The sequence below is a fragment of the Anas platyrhynchos genome, chromosome 2 (assembly GCF_047663525.1).
Source record: "Anas platyrhynchos isolate ZD024472 breed Pekin duck chromosome 2, IASCAAS_PekinDuck_T2T, whole genome shotgun sequence".
In the NCBI taxonomy this organism is placed as follows: Eukaryota; Metazoa; Chordata; class Aves; order Anseriformes; family Anatidae; genus Anas; species Anas platyrhynchos.
The window spans coordinates 83,191,282-83,218,132 of NC_092588.1; the positions used below are offsets into that span (position 1 = coordinate 83,191,282).

At 36.7% G+C, this 26,851-nt stretch overlaps 1 protein-coding gene across 2 annotated transcripts in view; it reads left to right on the forward strand.

Moving 5' to 3' along the window:
• CDH9 (cadherin 9) overlaps positions 1-26,573 on the forward strand; it is a 106,184-nt gene extending 79,611 nt beyond the window's left edge. Inside the window, exons 5-12 of one of the 2 annotated variants that reach the window (XM_021266933.4) lie at positions 804-971; positions 4,846-5,033; positions 6,342-6,595; positions 8,487-8,623; positions 10,023-10,144; positions 22,037-22,154; positions 22,239-22,490; positions 25,301-26,573. In XM_021266933.4, the coding sequence (XP_021122608.2) occupies positions 804-971; positions 4,846-5,033; positions 6,342-6,595; positions 8,487-8,623; positions 10,023-10,144; positions 22,037-22,154; positions 22,239-22,490; positions 25,301-25,782 (1,721 nt within the window). In that variant the 3' untranslated portion in view covers positions 25,783-26,573. The remainder of the gene's footprint in view (positions 1-803; positions 972-4,845; positions 5,034-6,341; positions 6,596-8,486; positions 8,624-10,022; positions 10,145-22,036; positions 22,155-22,238; positions 22,491-25,300) is intronic. The other variant, XM_038175171.2, reaches the window with a different exon arrangement.
• The last annotated feature ends 278 nt before the right edge of the window (positions 26,574-26,851 follow it).

A 26,851-nucleotide genomic window follows, 5' to 3' on the forward strand; every position in this document is an offset into this window, starting at 1 on the left:
ATCTTCATATCAAGCCAAGCTTGTAAAAGTGTCCTTTGTATTTAAATTCTCTTGCTTCATCAGATAAAGTTCTCATCACTTCAACCTTGCAAAACCACTTCCCTTTTAAATACAGAAAATCCTCATTTATTTTTGAAAAGAAAACATGCACGTGTCTACTTTAATGGAAAGATCTTTTGTGCTTTGTATCCCTAAAACACATGTTCTTGGGAGTCCCTTTCCTATTGTGTGCTGAATGAGTCTGAGACAACTAAAATATATTTTATGAAATTCTTGAGATCAGACACACAGAAAAGACTTTCCAGCAGTAGCTTTACCATCTTGTCCAATTCTTTATTAGCTATAGCCCTCAATGACTATCATCACCCCCACTGGGTGTTAAAATCTGTGGATCTATTACAGTCTGAAATAATGAATCCAGGACATAACAGAGTTCAACTTCATAGTGTAGTATCAAAACCTCACCAGGGATGGAGATTTCACATTGCATTAAAATAATAGCTGAGATAGTAGTTGAAAAAAAAATTGTTAATTCAACAAACATTAATATTTTTGTCATTGGACCTAATTACCTTGATTTAGCACATTAAAAACAGTGAATAGTATCTCTGTTATATTTCTATTTTTCTTAAAATCACTTTAAATCAGTCAGAGATTGAAAAGTGTACTGCAGTATACTTTGTTTTGCTTCTTATGGATTATCATCTGCACAGGATCTTACATAAATCCATTTAAAAACGGAGAGACTAACACGTCATGTTTTTTCTCCTTACCCTGTACCTCCTTTTTCTTATTTCTCCAAGGCATAATCAAGACTGCTCTACCGGATATGAGCAGAGAAAACAGGGAACAGTATCAAGTGGTCATCCAGGCCAAAGACATGGGAGGCCAGATGGGAGGACTATCAGGGACCACCACTGTGAACATCACACTGACTGATGTCAATGACAACCCACCTCGATTCCCTCAGAGTATGGAGCATCTAAGAGTTCTGTTGCTCTCCAAAGAAACTCTCTACAATCAGCTGTTTCACCATTGCCATCTGGGATCTCTCTTTTTCCTCTCTCTCTTTTTCTTTTTTCTTCTTTTTTTCTCTCTCTCTCTTTGTTTATTTATTTATTTACTTTTGTACAAATACTGGCCCACTGTTGTGTCTGTTTATGCTGCAGCACTGGTAAGGCAAATAGGAATCTTTGCCTACATTTTTTTTTAATGTTGAAGTATTTCTTGCAAAGAAAAATTTTCTTCCCCTTTTTACTCTGTTCACAGGTACATTAAGTGTAATAATACCTTAGGCTACCTAGAGGGTTTTAAAGCCATCAGTGAAAATTAATCACAAAATCTAGGGTTCAGTTTTTGGAGACACTTGTAGTTCCACATATTTAGGCAAATATGTCGCCACAGGCAGAGTTGTTCAGGTGGCATGCTCTGGTATTTGTAATCTACATTCAGTTCTTGTTGATGACTGCTTTTGATAATCTATCTGTATTTGACAAAATTAAGATTTTTAAAAATATCTCTGTAGAATAAATTTGGCAAACAAAAGAAAGCAGCATGATATAGAAAGCTTCATAATATACTACATATCCTTTCATCCTGGGCCACTGGTTTAAATACAATCCCATGTTGTTATAATCAGTGTCTGATAACTGCTTGACAGGCTGCAGATATAAGAAATTTACAGCCTCAGTTCAGAGACTGTTGGAAAAATGTCCATATATATAAAATTTGAATTGCTTGTTGGCACTGAAGAGAGATCTGACTGGCTCTCTTTACCGTTTCACCAAAGACTGAACAAACAAAGCTGATTTAAAAAAACACTTTCCTTGACTTGCAGGAACTTGAAAAGCACTTCAGTGCCATAGCAATAAGTACAGTTAAAGTAGTATAAACAGGTCAACATCAACCTAGAACAGATTTTTTTAAATGTTAGAAAACTATGACAGGTGGGTTAGAGAGGATTCTTGAAGCTACATATCACTTTTTTACCTCTATTTGTCATAACATATTCATCTTTTAAGAAGAGAGGGGAAGGAAAGTATGGGCTTCATAAGGAATTTGAATTCATATTCAGAGTTTACTTGCAGAAAATCACCTTCACATGGGAAATTCACACCACGATTTTTAACTTAAATTTCTGCTTACTTCAGGAGAGGATACTCCTGTATCCTCTAGCATCATACAGCCCACAATATTTTGGCAAATAGGAATTCTTGAACCTAAACTAGAATGCAGTGTAGCATATTGTAAGTTTTGTTGCTGAATTAAATAAAATAAAATTAAATTAAAAAATAAAATTATGTACAGAGCTACAAAATAAGTTCTCAGTCTCTTTAGCTTTTATTCCTTATGAGATTCTTCTTCCAAGATTGGTTGAAACTTGAAGTCTATGGGAATTCTGATAATTTGGTTCTGGAACATAATTATAGAGAAATTCACACAATTTGATGCTACATAGAATATTCAGTGTATTTTCTACATAGAATATCACTGAAAGACACAGGTTGGCAATAGATGTCTTGCTGTATTATCTATTCAGTGGTGTAATTTTCATTTTGCTGATTAACCTTCCCACTCATTTTCTTTCTTCTCAGAAGGGTGGTTTCAGCATTTCCAGTGAAATCTAATATATATATATATATATTTAATATACATCTAGAGGTTTTGATATCATCTCAGATAGTTATGAACAGGGTCATACCTTCAAATGATTATGTAGTTCTGAAATTTGCTTCTTTCAAAACCAATTATTTTCCTTTTTTTTTTTTTTTTTTTTTTTTTTTTTTTTTTCTTACATAAGGCACCAATAAGCAAAAATGTGGCCCAAAGCAGAGGATGAATGGCAAGTGGAGGCAACAGGAGATAATGAGAAGGCACTGAAGAACTAAAGACTGATTTCTTATAGTAGATAGAATAATGAAAAATGGCAGAGTGCACTGTGAAATACAGGTTGTTTGGACTGCAGTAAGAAGGAACTGATCTGTTTTGTTTAGTTTCCCGAGAGGTGCACAGATCCTGTATGTTTCAAAATCAAACGTCACCATAATAAAAATCTTACATATTTGGAATTCAGTTATACTCTATACTAAACTAGCCATCTCACATGCCAAAAATGTGTAGCACTCACACAGCATCACAAAAATAAGGAATGCTTTCAGAAGCAAAAACACTCAAGGGAGTTATTTATTCTGGAAGAATACATAAGTAACATGATTAAATCTGTTCTTACAGTATTCCTGGCTCACCAGCCAAACCTCAAATTCGAGTTAGCCTTCAAACTTATGGTTAGCTGCCAAGAATGTTAATTTTCATCCCTTTTTCTGTTTGTTTTAAAGGAATAACATGCATTTTATTTTGTATGGATCGCAGCCAAAGCGTCTACTGCTGAGCTTTCACTTACAGCATCAAATTTGTAACAACAAATATAATTTAGCATCAAGCATTAGCTTCCATTTTGTTACACATCTATATAAATATAGTATATTTCCAGTGACACTCTTTTGTACCTAGTCTGTACATTTGGAGACGGAGAGTCATTCAACACTCAGATGTCTTCTGTAGTCTTTGTGCTTAAAATAAATATTCAGGACCATTTTAAAGCACATGTTAATATAGGAAATAGGCTAACTGCAGGAAATATGCTTGCCTGTACTGTCTTATAGGTCAATACAACTTATGCAGGTTCTTACTGCGAACTTCAAATACAAATTGTGTGTTTTGACCACAGCTAATTTTGTTATATCAAGACTTTTATGCTATTTTTCTAAAGCTACTACTTTTTGTTTATATGAGAACATAGCTCAATTCCTCCCTCCCCCTCTCCTCCCCGCCCAACATTATGTTCTGGAATGTTGCATGTAAAATGCTGAAAATATCAGATTTTTGTTGTTCACATACTTGCCAACAAATTACTGAAAATAGTGATCTAGAAACATCTGCATCTTACCAGTGGTGAAAGGTCTTCATTGTCTATTTGTCTAACTGGTCAAGCAAATCATCTGATTAATATTTTTTTCTTTATAATTAGATTTTATTGCAAATATTGTCAGAAAATACATATAAATTCACTTTTCATACACACAGACAAAATTAAAATATCTAAGTAATCAGAATTCTTTCTAGCAAAACCTGATTATAAAAACATTAAATGAAGTCAACCATAGAAAGTGTACAAAAACTATCTGCAGAGTAAATTAAAGAAAATCTGAAAGTATCTACACTTCAATTAACTATAACAATTAACATGAACATGTATCCAAATGCTCTTTTCCATGACTCTTTAGTATGTATTATCAATAATGGCTGAATTAATTACTTTTAGATTGTACACCCAAAATGAATATATTAAAAACAAACAACAACAAAAAAATATTCTATTTTAGTCTCCTGCCACAATCCATGATGTTTTTTACAACTCTTATAACCCGAGGGGGGAAAGAAAAAAAAAAAAAAAAACATAAAAAAAAACTTCTATTGCTTGTAATTATAACATCTGGGAACATTTATGGAGGATCGAGAGAAAAAAAAAAAATTATATATAATGTTAGATAATCAATGTTCAAATTGCTGTCATATTACTGAGCTTCTCTGTTCTTTATAGTTGGGAAAAAAATTGTTGAAAGCATTAACATACAGTACTAAATAGCTTTGAAAAATCACTTGAATCTGACAGTTTATCAATCAACTCCAAACCCTGTTTTGAAGTTGAGTATGATGACTAATAGAATTTTTCTTCAAGTACTTCAAACTTCAAGTTGCTTAAAAAAATCCTGGTGAAATTTAAATATTTATTATTCAGTAGAACAAAGTTTCTCAAAATAATAAAAGTTGATTTCATTCTTCCAGGCACCTACCAGTTCAACTCTCCTGAGTCTGCACCACCTGGGACTCCTCTTGGCAGAATTAAAGCCAATGACCCTGATCTGGGTGAAAATGCAGAGACTGAGTATAGCATCTCCAATGGGGAGGGATCAGACATGTTTGATATCATCACTGACAAGGACACTCAGGAAGGGATTATAACTGTCAAAAAGGTTTATTTTTTCTCCCTCTCTGTTATATACATTTAGCTCTCCAGGTGTTATGGTTATTTTTCTTTTTCCAGGGGAAGGGAGGGTTGATCCCACAAGGGGTCAAGTCTGCCAGAGTTGTTGCATTAGTTTTGTTCTTCTCTTTCTTCAGCAGATATCTGTTATTTTCAAGTCTCAAGGGAAATTTACTGGCATGTCACTTCACATAAAGCAATATTTCAGTGGTGGCTGTCTGTTCAATACATATACTCTCACACACAGTGCTTTTGAATTAGGGCTGTGAGAAGCTGGAGGGGTTCATTTCACTGTGGGGTTTGTCAGCTGAGTGTTGCAGTAATGCTCACAAGGGTTGGGTGCTCACCTGAAATTTGATGAACTTACACCTCCAAACTGTCACTCCGTAATCTGTCTGACAGTCAGGTACATCCAGTACCTTAAATCTGTCTTGGTTTAAGTCCAACCTTGCTGAAACTTAAGTTGTTACATGTTATGACAATGAGGTCTAAAGAGCAATGAAATGAGGAAAAATACACTGACAGATTTATTAGTTACTTTTATGGTTCAGACAGTTAAACTATGAACACCATTTTCAGTTCTGTTCTTACTGAATTTAGCAGCAACAATAAATTGATATATGCAAATATAATACAGATCTATATACATGTGTATTTCTGTGTGTACGTGTGTATGTGTGCGTATATCAATGTATATATATCTATACATATACACATTCATATATGGTTCTGTATAACATAAAGGTCACATAGATTGGAAATTGGACATCACAGTTTTTCTTTTCATTCTGGAATACCAAAAAGCATCTGGGTTACTTCTAATTCAGAATACGCAAAGATAGATGGTAATGGGGGATGGGAGGAGAGATGAAAGTGGAAATAGAACAGAGAGCCTTTAAGTGTTAAGTAAGATAACTGTTTTTGTTCCTGCTGTAAGTATGAGAAAAATAAGGTCATTAGCAACTCCTACTCATGGAAACAATCCATCCTCTTTGTTTCTTTATATATATATTTTTTTATTATTATTTTTTTTCTATATATAGATTCCTCCTGGTTTTCTAGGAAGCTGAAGAATTGGTAGGCAAAGGAATCATAGTTGTCTTGCTGTCCTATAAAACTCACAGTTTTGCTTATACATAGTACAAAACATGATATACTCCATCTTCTTCAAGATGCATTACATTTTAGAGCTTTATCTTGGAAAAATTCTTACTCTTTTAATTTAGCATAATAAGTCTGACACCTTTCCTGTAAATTGACACAATTTTCTTTATTATTATTATTATTTGCTCCCCAGCAGCTGGATTTTGAAAACAAAATGTTATATACCTTAAGAGTGGAAGCAACCAACACTCATCTGGATCCTCATTTTCTTCAGCTGGGGCCATTCAAAGATACAGCTCTAGTCAAAATTTCTGTGGAAGACATAGATGAACCACCAGTATTCAGCAGACCCTCGTATTTAATAGAAGTGGATGAAGATGCAAAGGAAGGAAGCATTATTGGGCAGGTTGTAGCCCAAGATCCAGATATAACAAAGAATACAATAAAGTAAGCTATTAAACATTATAAAATGCTTTAAATGTGGGTTCAATCTTACACAAAGTGTGATGAGACTGCAATATAATAGGGAGGCATTTGTGTAATTAGGCTTATAGGGGCCACTGAAAAATATCAGAGAAATATCTATGGAAGCTTGTGATGTCAAACAGTTAACAGTACAAGGTATGCTTCTACAGCTTATAGGTGCCATGTTAAAAGAAATGTCAGTCATCATGTTCCAGTACTTTGTCAGAGTCCAAAATTTTCTTACCAGGCTCTTTTAATTATTCCACACCAATAATGGAGAGTGTAATATTTAATATCAGATTTACTTATTTGAAGATATTTGATGCTATACAGGATTTCTGATTTATTGGACTGCCATAAAACATACTGAAAACACAAGTCTTGGTAATGTGTTCACTGTCACATTGCTGAGCTTCCCTGTTACTGGAAAGAAATATGTTGACTGAAGCCACCTTGAAACCAGTGCTCGTTTCAAAATTATTTTCCTAGTTCCTTCCCAGTGTTGGGCTGAGACGTATATTCCTACCACCACCCATCACCACCCTTGATGGTCTGGCTAACCTGGGGAGAAATTTGCACTCTTAATGAACTCAGTGTGAGACATTTATTACTCCAGCTGATCCACTCAGTTCTTGATAGAGTCAGTTGATCCACTCAGATGACACAGCTGACATCTAAAACAGATGCAACTCCACTTTGTGTTGAGATAAAGTCAGCTTTTTTACAATGACTGTGTTCAGCCACTCTCCTCTCTGTATCAATTCCTGAGCTTCATAGGCACATTGTCTTTACACACCTCCACTGACTCTGCTTCATTGGTAGAACTTTATTTGTCTCTCACATACTTTCACCAAAATGGATTCACAGTATTATGCTTTTATATTAAGTTTCCAATGGCAAACTTATTTAAGATACTCAAAATGGTGTATTTCTACTCTTCCTGTACCCTATTAGCCCTGTAGACATAACACTCTCTGCTGTGTTTCATAGCTTACTACTTAATGTACATATTATATTAAATAAGAAATATTGCTGAGAAACTCATAACAAATAGAGGTAACTGTTCAGTGCTGTGAAATTGTTGTAACTGTTAACCATCTGCTATTATTATCTGCAGTTACAAGCATAAGACTGAAATTTGTGTGTTCAACATGCAAGTGTTAGGTAAACATGATATCTGCATTTCTGAACAAGCTTGGTATTACATGCAGCAATAGAGTTTGGAATAAGAGGTGTGAGAGAAGAAAAAATAAAAGGAAATATTTATAAATTATTTAAGTATAAAATCTTATTTTAACCTGATTGTGGTTGACCAATATTAGTCTAATTTAAAAACATCTATAGACAGCTTTTTCATTGATAGGAAAGAATTGAGCAAAAGAAAGGGTTACAAAATATGATTTTAAAGAAATTCAATCTTAACAAGAAAATCCAAAGATTTTTCTGATCATTCTGATCGTCCCTGTGCCATATTAAAAGTATCTCATCATAAAGTGATAATTATATCTGAAATGTGTGTCCTTTGATAGCTGAGTTCTCCAAGAGTTAATTTGCAAAATTCATATCTATGAATGTTCATTTTCAATTGTTATTTCAACATTCACATCCTAAGCTCAAACATAATTTTGAATACCAACCTAACAATTTGCCAATGTAGTAATTAGTTTGCCCTTCTTCTTGCCCACTAGACTTAAAAAACAGTTTCTCTGTAACATACTGCACTCCTCAGTGACAGGAAAGCTTAAGTTTACTTGTTAAGAAAATATTGTTGATTAACCACAGTTAGACTTAGAAAATGTTTATAGTTGGCTGTAAGCTAAACTGGAGACTGTAGCAATAGATAGAGATGCTTAGTTGTATTGTGTCTTGACAGATATTCTGTGGATCGACATACTGACCTCGATAGAATATTCAACATCTATTCAGGAAATGGATCCTTATTCATCTCAAAGCCACTTGACCGTGAAGAAACTCCCTGGCACAACATCACTGTCATAGCAACCGAAATCAGTAAGTTGGAGATCATTTATCTATATAGAACATTAGAACTGATATAAGACTGGAATTTTACAGTATCTTTGATTTAGATTTGTCCTTTGTCAAATATTTTCAACAGACAGGTTATCCTTAAATGCACTTTTAAAAGTACAGCTTACTACTTTAGAATTATCTTTGCTCATTTGTGAAAAGATAATTTGGAATTCTCGGACTCAATCATGAACAGTAGATATTAGAAGAATTACCTTGTTCCCTGATAATTCCCAACAAATAATTTGGTGCAGGAGCAATGTGCCAAAGATTTCACCTCAGTCATTAGAGCAAGAAAAATCCTTGGGGGAAAAAAAAATGTCCATGGTGGACAAATAACACACTTTTAGAATAACCACTGTAATCAGGGGAAGAAAGTATGTTTTATCTCAACTTCTTTATCAGAGGAGATATTTTGATTTGAAGACGACTAGAATAAAATTCTTTCTACTCTGGGTCTGAAGCAAACCCTAGCCCAACGTTTTTCACTGGGATTCTTTACTGTTCTCTTGGACCCTGTCAGATCTGGATGTCTTGTCTGTCGCCTTCTTCCAGTTAACTAAAAACGGGCATCAGAGAAGAAACAACGAATTTAGGAGACAATTTCTCTCCTACTCTGTTCAGTCTCCCTACAGGAGTCTTCTTAGGAGCCTACATGCTTAACAGTCTGGGAGTAGGGTAATATATAGTAGGGTAATATAGTAGGGTAATATAGTAGGGTAATAAATCATATTCCATCAGATAGACTGTTACCTTTTGCTCATACAGGGCTCTTTAATTGTTTGGTCAAATATGGTCTCCATTTTCAATATATGTAATGCATGAGTCATCTACAGCTATAGACTGACCTCAGAGGTAAAGTTTGAAAATACTAACTGATAGATCAAAATTTTGTCTCCACATTTTAAGAAGGAATGACACCACCACTTTTATTTATTTATTTATTTATTTATTTATTTATTTATTTATTTATTTATTTATTTATTTAAACCGCTTTAATGGTTCAACCAAGTAAATGCTCTTGACAGCTCTGCCTCAGGAAAAAGCTCTTTAAAGGAATCATTTACTCTACTATGTATGGAGTACAAGTCAAAAACCAGTAATAACCTTGTGGTCTGTTTTTAGTGCAAATCAATTTAAGGAGAGTTTGTACTATCTCAAATTAATGTACTATACTAAAACAAAGTGTTTCAAATATAGATATGACTTTTAAACATACAAAATATACATCATTAGAAAGTTAAATGTAATTGTTTTAATATTATTGAGATAAATTATTTCTAATGTCTATTTGAAAAATATATGATATTTTCAGGTCTTTTCATAAAATGTGTGTTGTGGAAAACTTTGCATTGTACTATAAATCATTTTCTTGTTTCAGATAATCCTAAACAAAGTAGCCAGATACCTGTCTTCATCCGGATTTTAGACATAAATGATCATGCACCAGAATTTGCCAAATACTATGAAACATTCGTCTGTGAAAATGCAAAAGCAGGACAGGTAAATACATATATATGTTAACTGAGAATTTTAATCAAACTGTCCTGGAATACCATCATGAAGACTTCAGAGTTTCTTTATTTCAATAATTGCAAAACAACTCACCATCTTTATTCCCTGATTCCACAGAAAATACTAATTGATTCAGAAAAGGTTTTAGAAGATAAAAGGTGCAGAATTTTAGCCAAAAATAATATGATAATAAATATAATCCAACATAAAATAAATTTATTTAGCGTGTGTTTTCATCTCTAATACTAGAGACCATTTAGAGAACTTTTCAGACCCCCTTATGCATAATGTGCCAAAAAACTTTATACTGTCTGATAATTTCATTTCCTTCTGGATTTTTTTTTCAAAGCCTTAGTTGATGTAGCCACACCTTCAAGTACAAAAACACAGGAAAATGTTTTATTATGTTCCAGTAAAGGACATGTAGAAGAAAAAGTTATTCACAAAAATAAAGGATAATTCATCTGTTTCCATTGTAAGTTTGGAATTGAATTGAATTTGAGTAAAAATCATGTATATCATTTTCTAAACTATCTCAGCAATCCTGTAATAATCTAAAACGATGATGAGACTTAAGAAAAAAATTAAATAATAACTGGGAAAGGTTATTATTTTTTATTATTAGGAGACTGACTAGCAGAATTAACAGAAACAGGAATCTTTTATTATTGCTGCCACTAAAACCAACATATACTTATGTTAATGCCTGTCATCTTTTCAGTTTATCTGTGAAGAAGGACATGTGTTTGGCTTATTTTTAATTCTGAAAGTACTTACCAAGGAACTGGATTTAAGAGCTGATTGTATACCACAAAATTGCTTTTCTAGCATGGGCCTAAGTTTAACTCTTCTTCATTTTTGAGAGGAGGAAAATATTTGATAACATTACTTTCCCTAGCACACACCTGAGTCTGTTCCTGATATATCAGAGAGGCCAGGACAGAACTCTAAGCTCGGCCTAGGTCTGTCCTTGTGTTTTTAGAGCACAGTGACCACTCAAAGGCTTTATAGGGCCCAGAGATATAGATATATATCACAAAACATGCTGATGCAGAGACTTTGGTCTCTGTTCAGTGTTGCATTTAACATAGCCACAATGGCTGCATGAAAGTAGCATAAATGGTACCTAGCATTGGTCTGGAATCTTGGGTCTTGCAGAACTCTAGGAGAGGCAAGCATATGCAGTTTACCTGTTGCAATGCAAATGATGTTTTACTACAGGTTTAACATATGGGGAAGAAAAAAAAATAGAAAAAAAAAAGAGAGAGAGAGAGGGGACAGTGTGAATTACCAGTGTGAATTACTGGAATGTGCATTCAATGTACTAGTTTTCCATTCATTGCACCTAATACTGTAAGTTAGGTAAGTGGGTTATAAAGACAGAGGATAGTTTGAGTGTAATAGAATCGTTAATCAATAGATTTTGAAGTAACTGACCATTATTTAATTCTTTTTCAGGAAAGTCCTACTATTTTTGATGCAAATTATGTATATGGAAAAATATCCATATCAAAGGCAGTGATGAATTAAAACAGTGGAGGGAATTATCAGAAAAATGAACACGGTGCATCTTTCAAAAACAACTGAGGCTTATGATCAGAACACGGTGTCTTAACCAATGACATAAATTGTCATATAAGAATACATCTCAAGCCTCACATAAGTCAAGCCATTGGTTTTGAATAGCTGGCACATGACCTAAATTCTGTGTGCAACAAAATCTCTTTGCACAAGATGAAATTGAAACTTACAATCTCTGTATAATGGCTAATAGAAAAGTGAGAGTTGTTCTTTAATTGCACAATACAAAGAAATCTTACAGAGTTTAAAAATTAATATTTCAATGAAATTAATAATTAATATTTTCATTCAATAAACACAGATTTAGTCATATTTGAACCAAGCTCAATCCAGGCATATCTCTTGTCAGTTTTCTTTCCCCAAAGAGTCCAGCATACTTGATGAAATACCCTTTTATGTATAAAGCTTCATTTACCTTTCTGGTGAATTCCATGCCTTTCTAAAGACATAAATGACAAAGCTTTAGGTAAACTTTGTTTATTTTATTGTTTAGCTTTCCCTTCCATCTAGAGTATTAATACAATTACATAAGTTATTTTCCTTAACTGGAAAAATCTGCATATGCTAGAAAGACATGAGGTGTAGCCACAGAGGAATGAGAAATCTAGAATGAGAGAGCCAGGAGTTGGACTCGATGATCCTTATGGGTCCCTTCCAACCTGGGATATTCTGTGATTCTATCTAGATCTTTCTTCTATTTCTTAACAATTAGATTCCTCAAGACAAGCATCTGAGTTCATATTTGGACATTTGGATGTAGCTGACAGTGTTTCAGGAAAAAAAAAAAAAGAAAAAAAAAAGAAAAAAAAAGAAAAAAAAAGAAAAAAAAAAGAAAAAAAAAGAAAAAAAAAAAAAGAAAAATTAAATGAAACTACTTTTATTTTGGTGCCTAAAATAACAATGAATACAGAGATGCAAACTTGAACGTTTTAGCTATGGATGTTAAGTTTGAGGTAGCCTAAATTACTCATGTTTAACAGCCCCCTCTATAATACAATAAAAATATTGAAGTTTGTTGTATTCATTTAGTACTACTCCACTGTATTTAAAAGATCATCTAAAGCAGCTGTCTTATTAGAAACATTATTGCTTCTTGACACATCACAGCAGTATTTCATCTGATGTCAGTAACAGCAGAGACAGATTGAGAAGACAAATATATTTAGTTCATTTTTAAAAGATTTTTTTTTTTTTAATCTAGCCCAACTATTAATTACAGTGGTCTTTAAATCCCATTTGCATCACAAAGCAAGGAGAACAATCAAATATTGCTCACTACCATCTATTGGTATTACTCATTCTCTACATCAGCAGATATTATAGGCTCCATTTGTTGTGTTTTCAGATAGCCTGAGGAGGGTCAGAGGAAAGAAAATCCTACAGAGTCTTTCCTCCTTTCCTGACACTGTTTTGTCTCCAAACAACAAATAGAGAAAAACTTTGTCACTAGAGATGCATAAACAATTGCATCCATTAGTCTGGAACAGATTTGCTACTGAGTCCCAATGGCTGATGCACAGGGTGAAGAAGAGTATGATGCAGCTTTTCCCTTGAAAAATTTAGAAATCCCTAATCCTCTGATGGTGTGCTAGAGCCCCAGGGACTGCTGTGAGAAAGGCTCTGGTACAAGTTCTCTCATGCCCTTGTCACAGGAATTAATTGGGTCTTTTTAGCTGGATTAGAGGATGAATCCTCTCCATGGAAACCAGGAAGATTTACTTGAAAAGGAGACTGATTCAGCTGAACATTTTAGTAACAACAATTCAACATCCACCAATAATATTTAAGAAAACAACCTGGATTGCTATTTTGCATTGATGTTATATTCTTTCCTACCATACAGGGGCTCTCAAGCATCAGAACACAGAGTTTGTTTTCTCTTTAGGAAAGGTGGCAGATTTTTCATTTCATTACCCTCTATGCCATCCTCCCTTTTTCAGACAGGGCAGACAGAAATAACATTTTTAATGTGGATGCTGCTGCTAATTAGTGGTCACTAGTTTGTACATTCTACCTGACTTCTCCAGGTAAGCACTTATTGGCTTGATCTAGTGAGACCCAACAGTCTGTCTTGCTTTAAAATAAGAATTCTAGTTCAAGGGAGAATTTTCTGATTTCTGACAAGAATTCAGTCCCGCTTTAAAACTGTCAACACGTTTGTGGCCCAGAGCCAAGGCCTGAAAACCAAAATCTTTTACATTACCAAACACAAAGCTTTGTCAAGTAGCAGGTATTTTAAAAAATTTCTGAAGACATAAAGGATCAGGATCAAAAGTCTATTCAAGCTTACCCACATGTTCCTGAGGTTTCTCTCTGTAGCCAACACCTAGGCATGCACAGGCCTGAACCCTGCCTGAACACATGAGATTGCTCAAACACAACAATGAAAAGATGGACATCCATTTACAACTGCACTGATTTTGAAACACTTCCTTTGGGGATACTTGAACAGTACAATTATTACTTCACTCCTAGAGAAAAGTAGCTGCTTCCAAATCTTCTACAAAATCTTTATCCCACCCACTCATCACTGTGTTGTGCTAGTTAGTTAGCTAGTTTGATTGGCCCTACTAGATTACACTGGCAGGAAAAGGGGCAAGAGAAGGAAGGGACAAGAGAAACACCGAGTTGTTCAACCCTCATTTCCCCGCAGTGTGAACTATTACTTTCTGATTACTATCAAAATCAGTGTCTTTTACCATATGCTTTTTTCACAGTTTATTGAAGATAATGTGGTCAGATCAAACATAGAGAAATATTTGTTGCACAAAAGAATTTTAATACATTTCAAGAAATGACAAAGACAGTGCTCCAAGATCCAGGATTTGTTCTGTTCTCTCCTAAACCACTTCACAAAAAAAAAAAAAAAAAAAAAAAAAAAAAAAAAAAAAAGCAAAATGTCTCAAACATTCCTGCTTCAAGTGTCTAGTGATATTTTCAAGTCATGTATTAGAAACAGCTGAAAGTAGAAAAATGGCATTTGAAATGGCACTTGAAGAATTTCTCTGTATTGTTCAATATGCAGTTTTAACTAAGAACATAATGTAATGAACAAATGCCCAAACATTCAAGGCCTGTTCATCTGCAGGTCTGTAATCCCATACAAAAAATAGAAAAAAAAAATTATCTGCAGCCACTACTGTGAAGTCTCTCTCTCACTGTCAGTCTCCAGTGGTCTTGCTTCTCTGACACTGGAGGTATGAATTCCATGCTATTTGAAAATTGGATTGTTTTAAACTTCAGAAAAGCACTTTTTAAAAAGGAGAGCATATTTAAAATCCTCTGAAAGGGATATTATTTTTCACTGTTTTATTTAAACTGAATTTTAGAAGAAGGAATTTTGAAAAAAAAAGTTTAAAAATTAAACAGCTATCACCAATATGTTGCTGTTTTGAAAAGAAGTAGCAGATTATATTGTAGACATTCAAATTGTTTCAAATATTCTTATACAGGTAGAAATTTTTAACCTGAAAGTATTTTCCTGTCCACCTCACCTTGTTCAACATTCTTCAATGAACCTTTTAATAATGTCTGAAGACTGATGATGCATTGTTAAAAGGTGCACCCTGGAGCCAAGATGTGACTGCGTTTCATATGGATGACATGCCAAGCCAGCAAACGCTGAGAACCTCACCTAAAAGGTGACTAGCTGGTGCTCTATATCATTAAAGATGCACTGCTAGCTTAACGTTTGCTTTAATGGTTCCTGCATTCCTTTTAGAGACAGTCCCAAGGCTGAATCCATGACCCAGAACTCCTACTTGTGCAGCTCTCTGTGTCCAATAATGCAGCATCAGGAACACCTGAACTCTTATAGAATGCCCCCACCTAGGTTTTACCCACTGTGTTTTTAAAAAACATGAAAAATGATAGAGTAAGCTATTTCTATGGATGTAGCAACTATATTATATAGTGTTATAAGGGAGTCTATTTATTTCTGAACTTTTTTTTTTTTTTTTTTTTTTTTCCAGAGATTAATATGATTAGAGATAAAATAGCCTGAACATAAACTGCAATAACAGTTTTGACTGTTGTGTAAGTCATGGCCTTAGAAACAGTATTCTGGAGGAAAAAAAAAAATAAATAAATGCAGTAGTGTAACCAAACAATTTCCACATTTGAAAAAACATTTTTAATGGGAGATAGACCCATATCCTCTAAAAATCTCTGGCCTCATGATGAAAGAAATTCCCAAAAATTTCTTCCAGTTGGAATACCTCACAACTCATTATACATATATGTTGCTGAGCTACCAAAACCACTTTGTTCAGAGAATACTTTGTGTCAATAACTAAGTTTAAAATTTCAGTACGCTCAAAGACAAGTGACCACTAACAAATTTACCCACAAGGATTCATTGAGTATAATACTGCTTCTTTAAGTGCATAAAAGTGCACATGCACACACAGCCTCTAAATAATAGCAGTAATGTTATATTTTCTGAATTGTAATCATTCTCAAGGGAAACTATGGAAGAAAAAAGGAAATGGGAATGCTTTTTTATCCCCTAAGCCTGATGTGCTTAACTCATATTTGAATTAAAATGATTTTCTTGAAATAACACTTTCCTCATAAATCTTACTATGTCAGAGGTCTTTCCCTGAACTCTTGGAGAAGAGTAGTCATAGTTCAATGTCCATAAATGCTTCAAAATGGAAGAAGAATACATTTCCAATATGAAATTGCAAAATACACACAAAACAGTACTTTTTTCCCCAAAAAAATTGTTTTAATGCAAAATAGTAATAGTCATATCTCATTCATTTCTGCAGTGATTATCATTAACATCAATCTATTTTATTTACAGTTGTATAGCTGAAAAAAAAAAAAAAAGCAAAAACTTAATTAGATAACATTTCTAATATCCTTTCACCTATTCATCATTTGGAAAAAATCACAAATTCACCTGCAATCATCCTCCATGCCTGGCACAATTGTCCTCCTCCATGTAATTTGCACATGAAGGGAATCAAATCCAGATCCTACAAACATTGCACTGATTACAGCTCAAAAAGCCCCAAGATACTCAACTGCAATTTCTGTTTGCTGTAATATCAGGATATTTTCTCCTTGAGTTTTTCAGCAAGTATCACAGAATCACAGAATTGTCTAGGTTGGAAGAGACATCAGGATCATCGAGTCCAACCTCTGACCTAACACTAACAAGTCCTCCACTAAACCATGTCACTAAGTTCAACATCTAAACGTGTTTTAAAGACCTCCAGGGATGGTGACTTCACTACTTCCTGGGCAGCCCATTCTAATGCCTCACAACCTTCTCAGTGAAGAAGTTCTTCCTAATACCAAACCTAAACCTCCCCTGGTGCAATTTTAGCCCATTCCCCCTCGTCCTGTCGCCAGGCATGTGGGAGAATAGACCAACCCCCACCTTGCTACAGCCTCCTTTAATGTACTTATAAAGAGTGATAAGGTCACCCCTGAGCCTCCTCTTCTCCAGGCTAAACAAGCCCAGCTCCCTCAGCCGCTCCTCGTAGGACTTGTTCTCCAGACCCCTCACCAGCTTCGTCGCCCTTCTCTGGACTCGCTTGAGCACCTCCATGTCCTTCTTGTAGCGAGGGGCCCAAAACTGAACACAGTACTCGAGGTGCGGCCTCACCAGAGCCGAGTACAAGGGGACAATCACTTCCTTAGACCTGCTGGTCACACTGCTTCTTATACAAGCCAGGATGCTGTTGGCCTTCTTGGCCACCTGAGTACACTGCTGGCTCCTATTCAGCCAACTATCAACCAATACTCCCAGGTCCTTCTCTGCCTGGCAGCTTCCCAACCACTCATCTCCCAGTCTGTAGCTCTGCTTGGGGTTATTGCACCCCAGATGCAGGACCTGGCACATGGCCTTGTTGAACTTCATACAGTTGACCTCAGCCCATCGGTGCAGCCTATCCAGATCCTCCTGCAGAGCCTTCCTACCCTCGAACAGATCAACACACGCACCTAACTTGGTGTCATCTGCAAACTTACTGAGGGTGCACTCGATCCCCTCATCCAGATCACTGATGAAGATATTAAAGAGGACTGGCCCCAGCACCGAGCCCTGGGGAACGCCACTAGTGACCGGCCTCCAACTGGATTTGACTCCATTCACCGCAACTCTTTGGGCCCGGCTATCCAGCCAGTTTCTAACCCAACAAAGCGTGTGCCAGTCCAAGCCATAAGCAGCCAGTTTCTTGAGGAGATTGCTGTGGGAAACGGTGTCAAAAGCCTTACTGAAGTCAAGGTAGACCACATTCACAGCCTTTCCCTCATCCACCAAGCGCGTCACTTTGTCATAAAAGGAGATCAGGTTCATCAAGCAGGACCTGCCTTTCATAAACCCATGCTGACTGGGCCTGATTGCCTGCTTGCCCTGTAAGTGCCGCGTGATGACTCTCAAGATAATCTGCTCCATGAGCTTCCCTGGCACTGAGGTCAAACTGACAGGCCTATAGTTCCCCAGGTCTGCCCTCCGGCCCTTCTTTCAGGTGGGTGACACATTTGCTAGCCGCCAGTTGACTGGGACCTCCCACGAAAGCCAGGACTGTTGATAAATGATGGTAAGCGGCTTGGCCAGCTCCTCCACCAATTCTCTCAGTACCCTCGGGTGGATCCCATCCGGCCCCATTGACTTGTGTTCACCCAAGTGCCATAGCAGGTTGCCAACCGTTTCCTCATGGATAGTGAGGGCCACATTCTGTTCCCTATCCCCTTCCACCAGCTCAGGGCACTGGGTATCTAGACAGCAACTGGTTTTGCTGCTAAAGACTGAGGCAAAGAAGGCATTAAACACCTCTGCCTTTTCCTCATCTTTTGTAACCAGGTTCCCCCCCCTGCATCCAGTAAAGGATGGAGATTCTCCTTAGTCCTCCGTTTTGCGTTGATATATTTGTAAAAAGATTTTTTGTTGTCTTTAATGGCAGTAGCCAGATAGAGCTCCAGATGAGCTTTGGCCTTTTTAATTTTGTCCGTGCAGTGCCTCGCAACAACCTTATAGTCCTCCTGAGTGGCCCGCCCTCTTTTCCAAAGATTATAAACCCTCTTTTTTCTCCTAAGCTAGGGAGTAGCTCCACCAGTCTATCTCCCACTCACACTCCCTGATATCCCTCAACCTCTCGACCTCCTCCTTGAGTTCTGCCACAAGGCGGACCAGGTCATCCACCTGCTTGCACCTCACGCACACAGTCTCTCTGCCCCCCACAGGTGGTAGCAACAGGCATCCAGAGACCGGAACTGCCGCATTTTTGAGCGGGCAGGCACGCAGTCTGTGTGTGTACAGACTTCCTAGAGAGCGCACTGTGCCTGGTGTACACCATTGCAGCTGAGCTAGCGGTAGACCGCCGTTAGAGGAGATGTTCCTATGGGTGAGGGGAATGCTCTGCCCTTCCTGCTTGCCCTGCCTGTGCGAACTGCCGCACCACCCCCTACTGACACAGAAGCACAGAAGCACAGAACTATCTAGGTTGGAAGAGACCTCCAAGATCACCGAGTCCAACCTCTGACCTAACACGAACAGTCCCCACTAAACCATATCCCTAAGCTCTACATCTAAACGTCTTTTGAAGACTTCCAGGGATGGTGACTCCACCACCTCCCTGGGCTACTCCTTCTTGCCCTTCTTGAAGACCAGAGTGACATTGGCTATCCTCCAGTCTTCAGGCACACGCCACACCCTGTTTGCCCACCCTGTTCACCGTGCTCATGGTCGCTCGCGCTCCTTAGGGGCAACTTCTGAACGGCCAGGGAGAGAGCGCTGCTGGCTCTGCCTACACCTCGTTCACCTCCCTCGTGAGGGCTGCCAGGTCCTGGCGGCTCCCTCAAGTGGGCTCGATGCCGGAAAAATAGCCCTGCCTTCTGATCTCCCGCTCCACTGCATAACACGTTTGCCCCGGAGACAATTGCCTTGGCAAGTGGCTCCAAGTGGCTGTGCAAGTAATTGCACAAATATAGCCACATATTCTAATTCTCACTCTACTCTCTGGCACTTTTACTTCTGTCTTTTAAAACTTGCAAAAATGTGAGAGAAAAATTCTCATTTCAATTCAGTATTTTACTTCTATCAGAAGGATGTTTTGTTGTGCTAATGCTACATTTACACTAAAGCAAACCATAACTAAAATTAAGTACCATCTTGGTCTTACACTATATGGTCACTCTCAGAAGTAGATTGTGACAAAGAGAAGAAAAACAGGATTTTGAAAAGTTAAAAAAATCAGAGAATTGCCATAAACTGGGATTTGGCTAATCTTGAGAAACAGTGAAAATTAAAAATAAACCAAAAAACTAAAGTAAAGTGTAATGGTCTTCAAATATTTTAAAAGTGAAGAGACCTGAATATGTAATAATTATTTTAATCATGCATAGAGAAACTGCGTAATTCTGCCTTCAGCATAGGCTCTTCTTATATAAGGCTGATGTTTGCAAATTCCTTTTCCAGTTCTTTTCTGATGATAGGATATTCAGGAATATACCATAAAAATAAAATAATACCCCCCCCCCTCCCCCACCCACACAAAATAATCAAGTGAACAAACCAACCAACCAACCAACCCAAAAAAAATCACAAGGCAAACAAACAAAGAAACAAAAAACACCCATTGTGGTTGTTTTAGAACAACCTTGAAAGAGAATGAGCCAAACCGGTCTTCTCAACTATTGTTGATTTTAAATAACAGCTTAACGCTATTACATGTAAAAAAAAAAAAAAGTACCCCAAGGTTATCTAGAAAAATAGGATAAATAATCATTGCATGGTACAGCATTAACAGCAGCAGATTTCTGGTTTCTGAATGTCACATTAGTATTTTTAGTAGCCCTATAATTATTAGTCTAATAGTGTTCCATCCTGAGAGATGTTAAATACTCCCCAAAATTTCATTGTATCCTTAAGTCCCACTCAAGCTGATGTTCAGAGCTGTACGTGAGAAAAAGCTATTCCTTACTTGATTGCCATAAGACTTAAAAATTGTATCAGTGTTATTTGTCAATTACTGTATTTCTTGAAGAGCTCATGCTGTATTCTTCCTAGAAATATCAGGAAAACAAGCCATGAAGTAAGTCTTTGATAACAAGTGGCTTTGATGTCTGTGGGATTTTAGGACACTCTACACGCTGGAAACACTTGAAAACCTCGAGGCAGGCATTGGCTCCCTCACAGTTTTAAAAGAAACAAGTCTGACTGCTAAGCTCCTTCTGTCTCTAAATTTAGGTCCTGTAGAAACTCAGCCATACTGAGTTGCAACACAGATGAAGCATATTCTCATTTTCACACCACCAAGCTTCGTCATCTTCTGATGACATCTTCTGAAATGAAACATATCCTCAAAAGCCAAGGTGGAGTATGGGTCACTCACCAATGCCATACCCACTGGGGAGTACCAGGGGTACAGCAGCCACTCTTATGGCTCACTGGATTACTACTGCTCACACAGCCCCACATGGTTCTAAATGCTGCAAGTTATTTCAAAACCAGTCACTTTCCCAGGTAGCTTTTCCTTCTCCAGTTCTGCAGCTGTGTTCCCTAGCCTCCAGCAGCAGCTAGATAGGAAAAAAAAAAAAAAAAAAAAAAAAAAAAGTCAAATTGCTAGTGTATATACACATATACATGCATATGTACATACGTATACATAATTTTATACAACAGAAAAGCATATGCTATCAGAAATAACAGCTGAGGACCTATTTTTAAGTCCTTTTTACTCTGATCCTGTGCTTAGGCTATTTCCACTCCCTCCCAACAGGGCTTGAGTGCTCTTGTTTACAGCTGTAAAGCTCCACAGACAGAGGTTTCAATTTAGGAGGGAGTAAAACATCTCTCTTTATTACCTCAGGAGAACTGAGCATCCTGCCAGTGCAGTACTCCAATTTATCGCCAGGAGCAGATGAGGTGGACTGGGAATTAGACCCACTTAACAACTGGTTTACGCACTACTCTGTGTCATTGCTATATGAGGCCACAGGAGGTTTATGGCTTATTCTGAAGGGCAATTGTTTCTGTACCACTGCAAGGTACTGAGTACAAATCAAAGCAGACGGCTGTCTTGCAGTGAAGACTGTCCCTTTTTTCATTTTCTGTTATGTGTTTAAACAACAAAACTACAATTTGTTTACTGGAACATCTCCTGTGTTTATGTGGGGAACGTTTGGCTTAGGACATCACTTTTTGTCTTCTTATAGAGATTTGTCAGATTTTCACTGGACGTGTAAAGCAGAGAGTTTATGTAAAATAAGCAAGATCTCTAAAACAAGCAAACAAACAACAACAACAACAAAAAAACATACCATGAAATGCTGTTTTCTTTATAGCTGATACAGACTGTAAGTGCAGTTGACAAAGACGAGCCTCCTCGAGGACACAAATTTTTTTTCGAGTTGGTGCCAGAATTCGCTGTTCATCCAAACTTCTCCATTGTAGACAACAAAGGTAACTGTTAACCAGTGCCAGTCCCCCACCCCAATACCACATAAAGATTCATCCTGTAACATTTATTCTGCATTTCCATTCTAGATAACACAGCAGGAATTATGACTAGAAGAAATGGATATAGCCGTAGTAAGACAAGTACCTATCTCTTGCCAGTCATAATATTTGACAATGACTACCCAATCCAGAGCAGCACTAGCACGCTGACCATACGTGTATGTGCCTGTGACAGTCGAGGAAACATGCAGTCCTGTAATGCAGAGGCCCTGCTCCTCCCTGCTGGCCTCAGCACAGGGGCACTGGTTGCCATTCTCCTCTGCATCATCATCCTGCTGGGTATGTAACTGTCATGAGCTGTTTGACTGATGAGGCAAAGGGGTTGTTGATTCTAGACCTCTGGCATTCTTCACCTCTTATTCACATGACCCTGTAGAGTAATATTTCATACTTAATACAATATTTTTTTTTTCTTTTGTAAGAACAGTTTTCTAAGATGGGTGAGGAGGTGGGAGAGTGGAAAGAGATTACTGTGGGCTGTTATCATTTCTATTCATAAGAATGTGCAGAAAAAGGGGGGGGAGGGGAGGCTATCAGTGTTATTTAGGTGAAATGGTGAAATAAACTTGAAAATTTAGGTTTAATTTTAGATACTAATGTTTTACATTATAAACACATCTTCATTTAAACCCAGGACTTTTAAAGTCATATTCCTGAAACTGAGTGATATTTTTCTCCATGATTTAAAAACAAACAAACAAACAAACAAACAAACAAAAACTATTATATCATGAATGATTTGTAACTTTTATACTCAAAATAATAGAAGAGAACCATTCTATCACTTGCAAGTGGTAATGAGTACAGATGCTTAAATAAAGTTCAAGCACATAAGTTAGATGGGTGGTTGCAGAGCTGAAACATTAGGAAAATGAATATGAAGGAACTAGAGTAAATGCCAGCTCATAACCATAACATCTGCAACTTGTATGTTTTGCTTACCAGAGAAGTTCCTCCTTAAAAGGGCTATCTTCTCCACTTTCCAGTCAAACTGTGATAAACCTCTTTCTCTTCCCACCCATCTTGGCCAACACAGCTCGCTAAGGGGAAAGTGACACTTGTACAGCTGACAGTTTATATAACTCTAAGGAACATATATTTTCTATCAGATAGATTGCTAACAAGATCAACTGGATTCAGGCTACCTCTAGCAAATATTCAGAGAGCCACAGGGGCTGTGGCTATATGGAAGGGAGAGTACCTGACAAGCTGATTGTCCATACTGCTGAGGTTCGAGCACCACGACTGTCCTGGTTTCAGCCTAAGCCAGCTTTGGTTCCCCAGGACATTGCCCAAGCATAGTGTGAACAGGACAACTTGCAGGCCACCACTCCCAGGAGGCAGTATGATTCGAACTCTGCCAGATCTGGCTGTCCACTTTGCACAGCTCTTGTCAGTGGGCTCTGAATCTTCAAAGCCTCTTCCCATGCCAAAACACAGAGTATGAAATACTCTGTTTGTTTCAAATGAAACACATACTCTTGCTCTCTCACTATGAAAACATCAGTCTGATGGGCTGCAGTGCTTTAGTAAAGTAACATTCAACTAAAAACAAACAAAAAAATCATAATTTTTCCTTAGGACCATATGAATACCACATGAGACTCAGAACAGCCTCATGGAGCAGTGCTGTGCAGAGCAAGTGTGAATACTTTGTGTCTTTGGCCCCATACTTTGGCCCCAGGGTCAAAGATCCTGCTCTACTTAAACATATAGCTGAAGCCAGAGTAACGTAAGTGAAATGTGGCTAAACAAAATTTTTAGTTTAAAATTTGTGTGGTTCTTGGTGTTTTCTTTAATTGCTGTTCAGCAAGATATATTCTAGGAGAGTATACCAGCGTCACCATGTCCAGAACAGCAGAGAGACATTAAGTACCCAGCTGTGAAAGACATTTCTTCATAATAACATTTTAGTGATCTGCCCTCACAGCTGCCCTTCTCTTTCATATGAAGTTACTAAATTTACAAGTGGACTATTATTTGTCTAGCACTAGAAAAACTTGAAAAGAATGGCTCTTGTACACATACAAAATCACAAACAGAACAGCCTTTACCTTCACAGCATTGTACCAGGACACGTAGAAGATCTTTGTTCCCCTCTCTACCCTCACTATGTCCATTCTTTTTATTCACCAGAACTCAAATCATTTGAAATAAAAAACTGCTCCTAAGGCTCAACACAAGTGCTCAACACTGCTCTAATGCCTTTAAGTGTGGCTTGGCATCCAGCGTTATGCCTCATTGACAGATGATCTTGTTGGCCTCTCCTATTTACTCCAGATACTGGAGCAAGGGTCAAATTTTTAAATGCATTTAAGCATTGAATTTCTACTGAAATCAATAGCGTTTAAGCAGCAGAATGTATTTGCAAAGCTTAACTTTAGTTTTTCATCTCCTTCTGTAAAGGTCCAGCTTAGTGTCAATCTTTACCTCTCCAAAAGGAAGAGTTATTCAACTATAATTTCTTAAACTAGGGGGATCATGCTTTTAAGAAGAAACAGTTAGTAACAGAGACTGGATTTCAATTCCTGCAGTCACTGAAGCCAAAAACGGTTTTGTCAATAATATTGATAGCTGAAGGTTTTCAGGTTCTTATTTTCAGAAGAACCTGTAGATTCCATTTTCAATAGTGAATTAGACTCTTAGGAATACCTAAATCACCAGCTTTCAAGAGGGTGAATTACTTTTGCTTAGGAGACTCAGCTACTTTTGATAAAATTACCCTTAGTGACTGCCAGGAAGGCAATACTTCACAAAAGTAAAATTGAAGTCAAATACTTGTAGGATGACACATTTTAAGACATTCTCTGCTTCTCAATTCCAGCGTAGTAATAACATTTATATCTTTATCAAACATAGAATATTTTAGTCATTGCTTCCGTAAGTTTAAAAAAGCAAATATTTTTGGCTGCTATAAAACATTAATAGTTTTTCTTATTAATTTCAACTTAGAGATAGATGTCTTTTGTACTTATTTACTAAAAATACCAGTCTTGAAGCATTCTAAGAACAACAGACAATGCAAAATATAGCTCATTTATTTCATTTCTAACTCTGCATTTCTTCTATCCTCCTTTGTTTCTTTTCAGTGTTAGTTGTCTTGTTTGCAGCCCTCAAGAGACAGAGGAAGAAAGAACCTTTGATCATCTCAAAGGATGATGTTCGGGACAACATTGTGACCTACAATGATGAAGGGGGTGGGGAAGAAGACACCCAAGCTTTTGACATTGGCACACTCAGAAATCCAGAAGCAAGGGAGGAAAGTAAGATGAGAAGAGATGTCATCCCAGAAACTATATTTCAGATAAGACGGACTACGCCTCTTTGGGAAAACATTGATGTGCAAGATTTTATTCATCGAAGGTTAAAGGAAAATGATTCAGATCCAGCTGCTCCTCCTTATGATTCACTAGCAACATACGCTTATGAAGGAAATGATTCTATAGCAAATTCACTCAGCAGCCTGGAATCACTTACCACAGATGGCAACCAAGACTATGATTACCTCAGTGACTGGGGACCTCGGTTTAAAAAACTAGCAGACATGTATGGTGGAGAGGACAGTGACTGAGACTGAGAAAGTAATCTGTGACCTAAGTGTTAGTGAAATTCATGTCTATGTTACTAGATAAAGTGGCCTACTCTCTCTTACTTGGGATTTTTTTTTTTTTTTTTTTACAAAAAATAGGTGTTGTCTTAGTAAGGGTTTGCTTAATTAGTAAGTCAACATACATGAATATGAGTGATTTAGATTTTTTAAAAAATCTATAATTCACCCTTTCTGCCTAGAAACCTCTGAGGAAAGGTTTTCATTTACAATGAAAACACAATAAAAGGCTTTTTGTGCCTTTAATAATAAGATCGATTTTTTTTTTTTAATTATTATTTTAAGTGCTTTGCTTTACATTTCTGACTATCTGGGACATTGTGCACTCACATTGTAATATAATCTCAAAATTATACTTCAGAAAAGATTAATATTACTGCCATATTTATTGAGTTAAAGAATGTCTGTGTGTTGACTCATCATGATATTTTTATATATGTATATTTATATTTTTGTATTTTTATTAAATAAATTAGTATTTATAAAAATACTATTTACTTATGTACTTTGTTAATCACAAGTTGTCCAATCTTTCTGAACAATAGGAAATTTTTGTGTAATATTTGATTTTTGGATGAATCTTCTTATAATGGATTAGTGCTTGAAATGTACCATGAAAGAACAATATGGAGAGAGTGCTCTGTAATGGGAATGCAGTGTAGAAAAAAAAAAAAAGAAAAAAAAAGAAAAAAAAAGAAAAAAAAAAGAGAAATGATTTTGAAAATGTGATTATAAATAAATGCCATCTGACTTGTAATGTGTATTACTATATGGCATAAGAATATGGTGTTGTTGTTAAACTGCTCCACACCTACCTTGTTTGAATGGGTGATCCATGACTGGATTTAGCTGATATAGACTTGAGGATTTAAGGAACCATGAAGGTTTATTCTGGTAGAAATGAAAACCATTTTAAAAGAAATCTTTTAAAATTTTTGAATAATTAACCAAACATCAATACTCAGAGGAAGTCTATTGTATTCCAAAATTATTTGGGGGTTTTGAGGCAATTAGGCAAATCAGACTTCTGCCA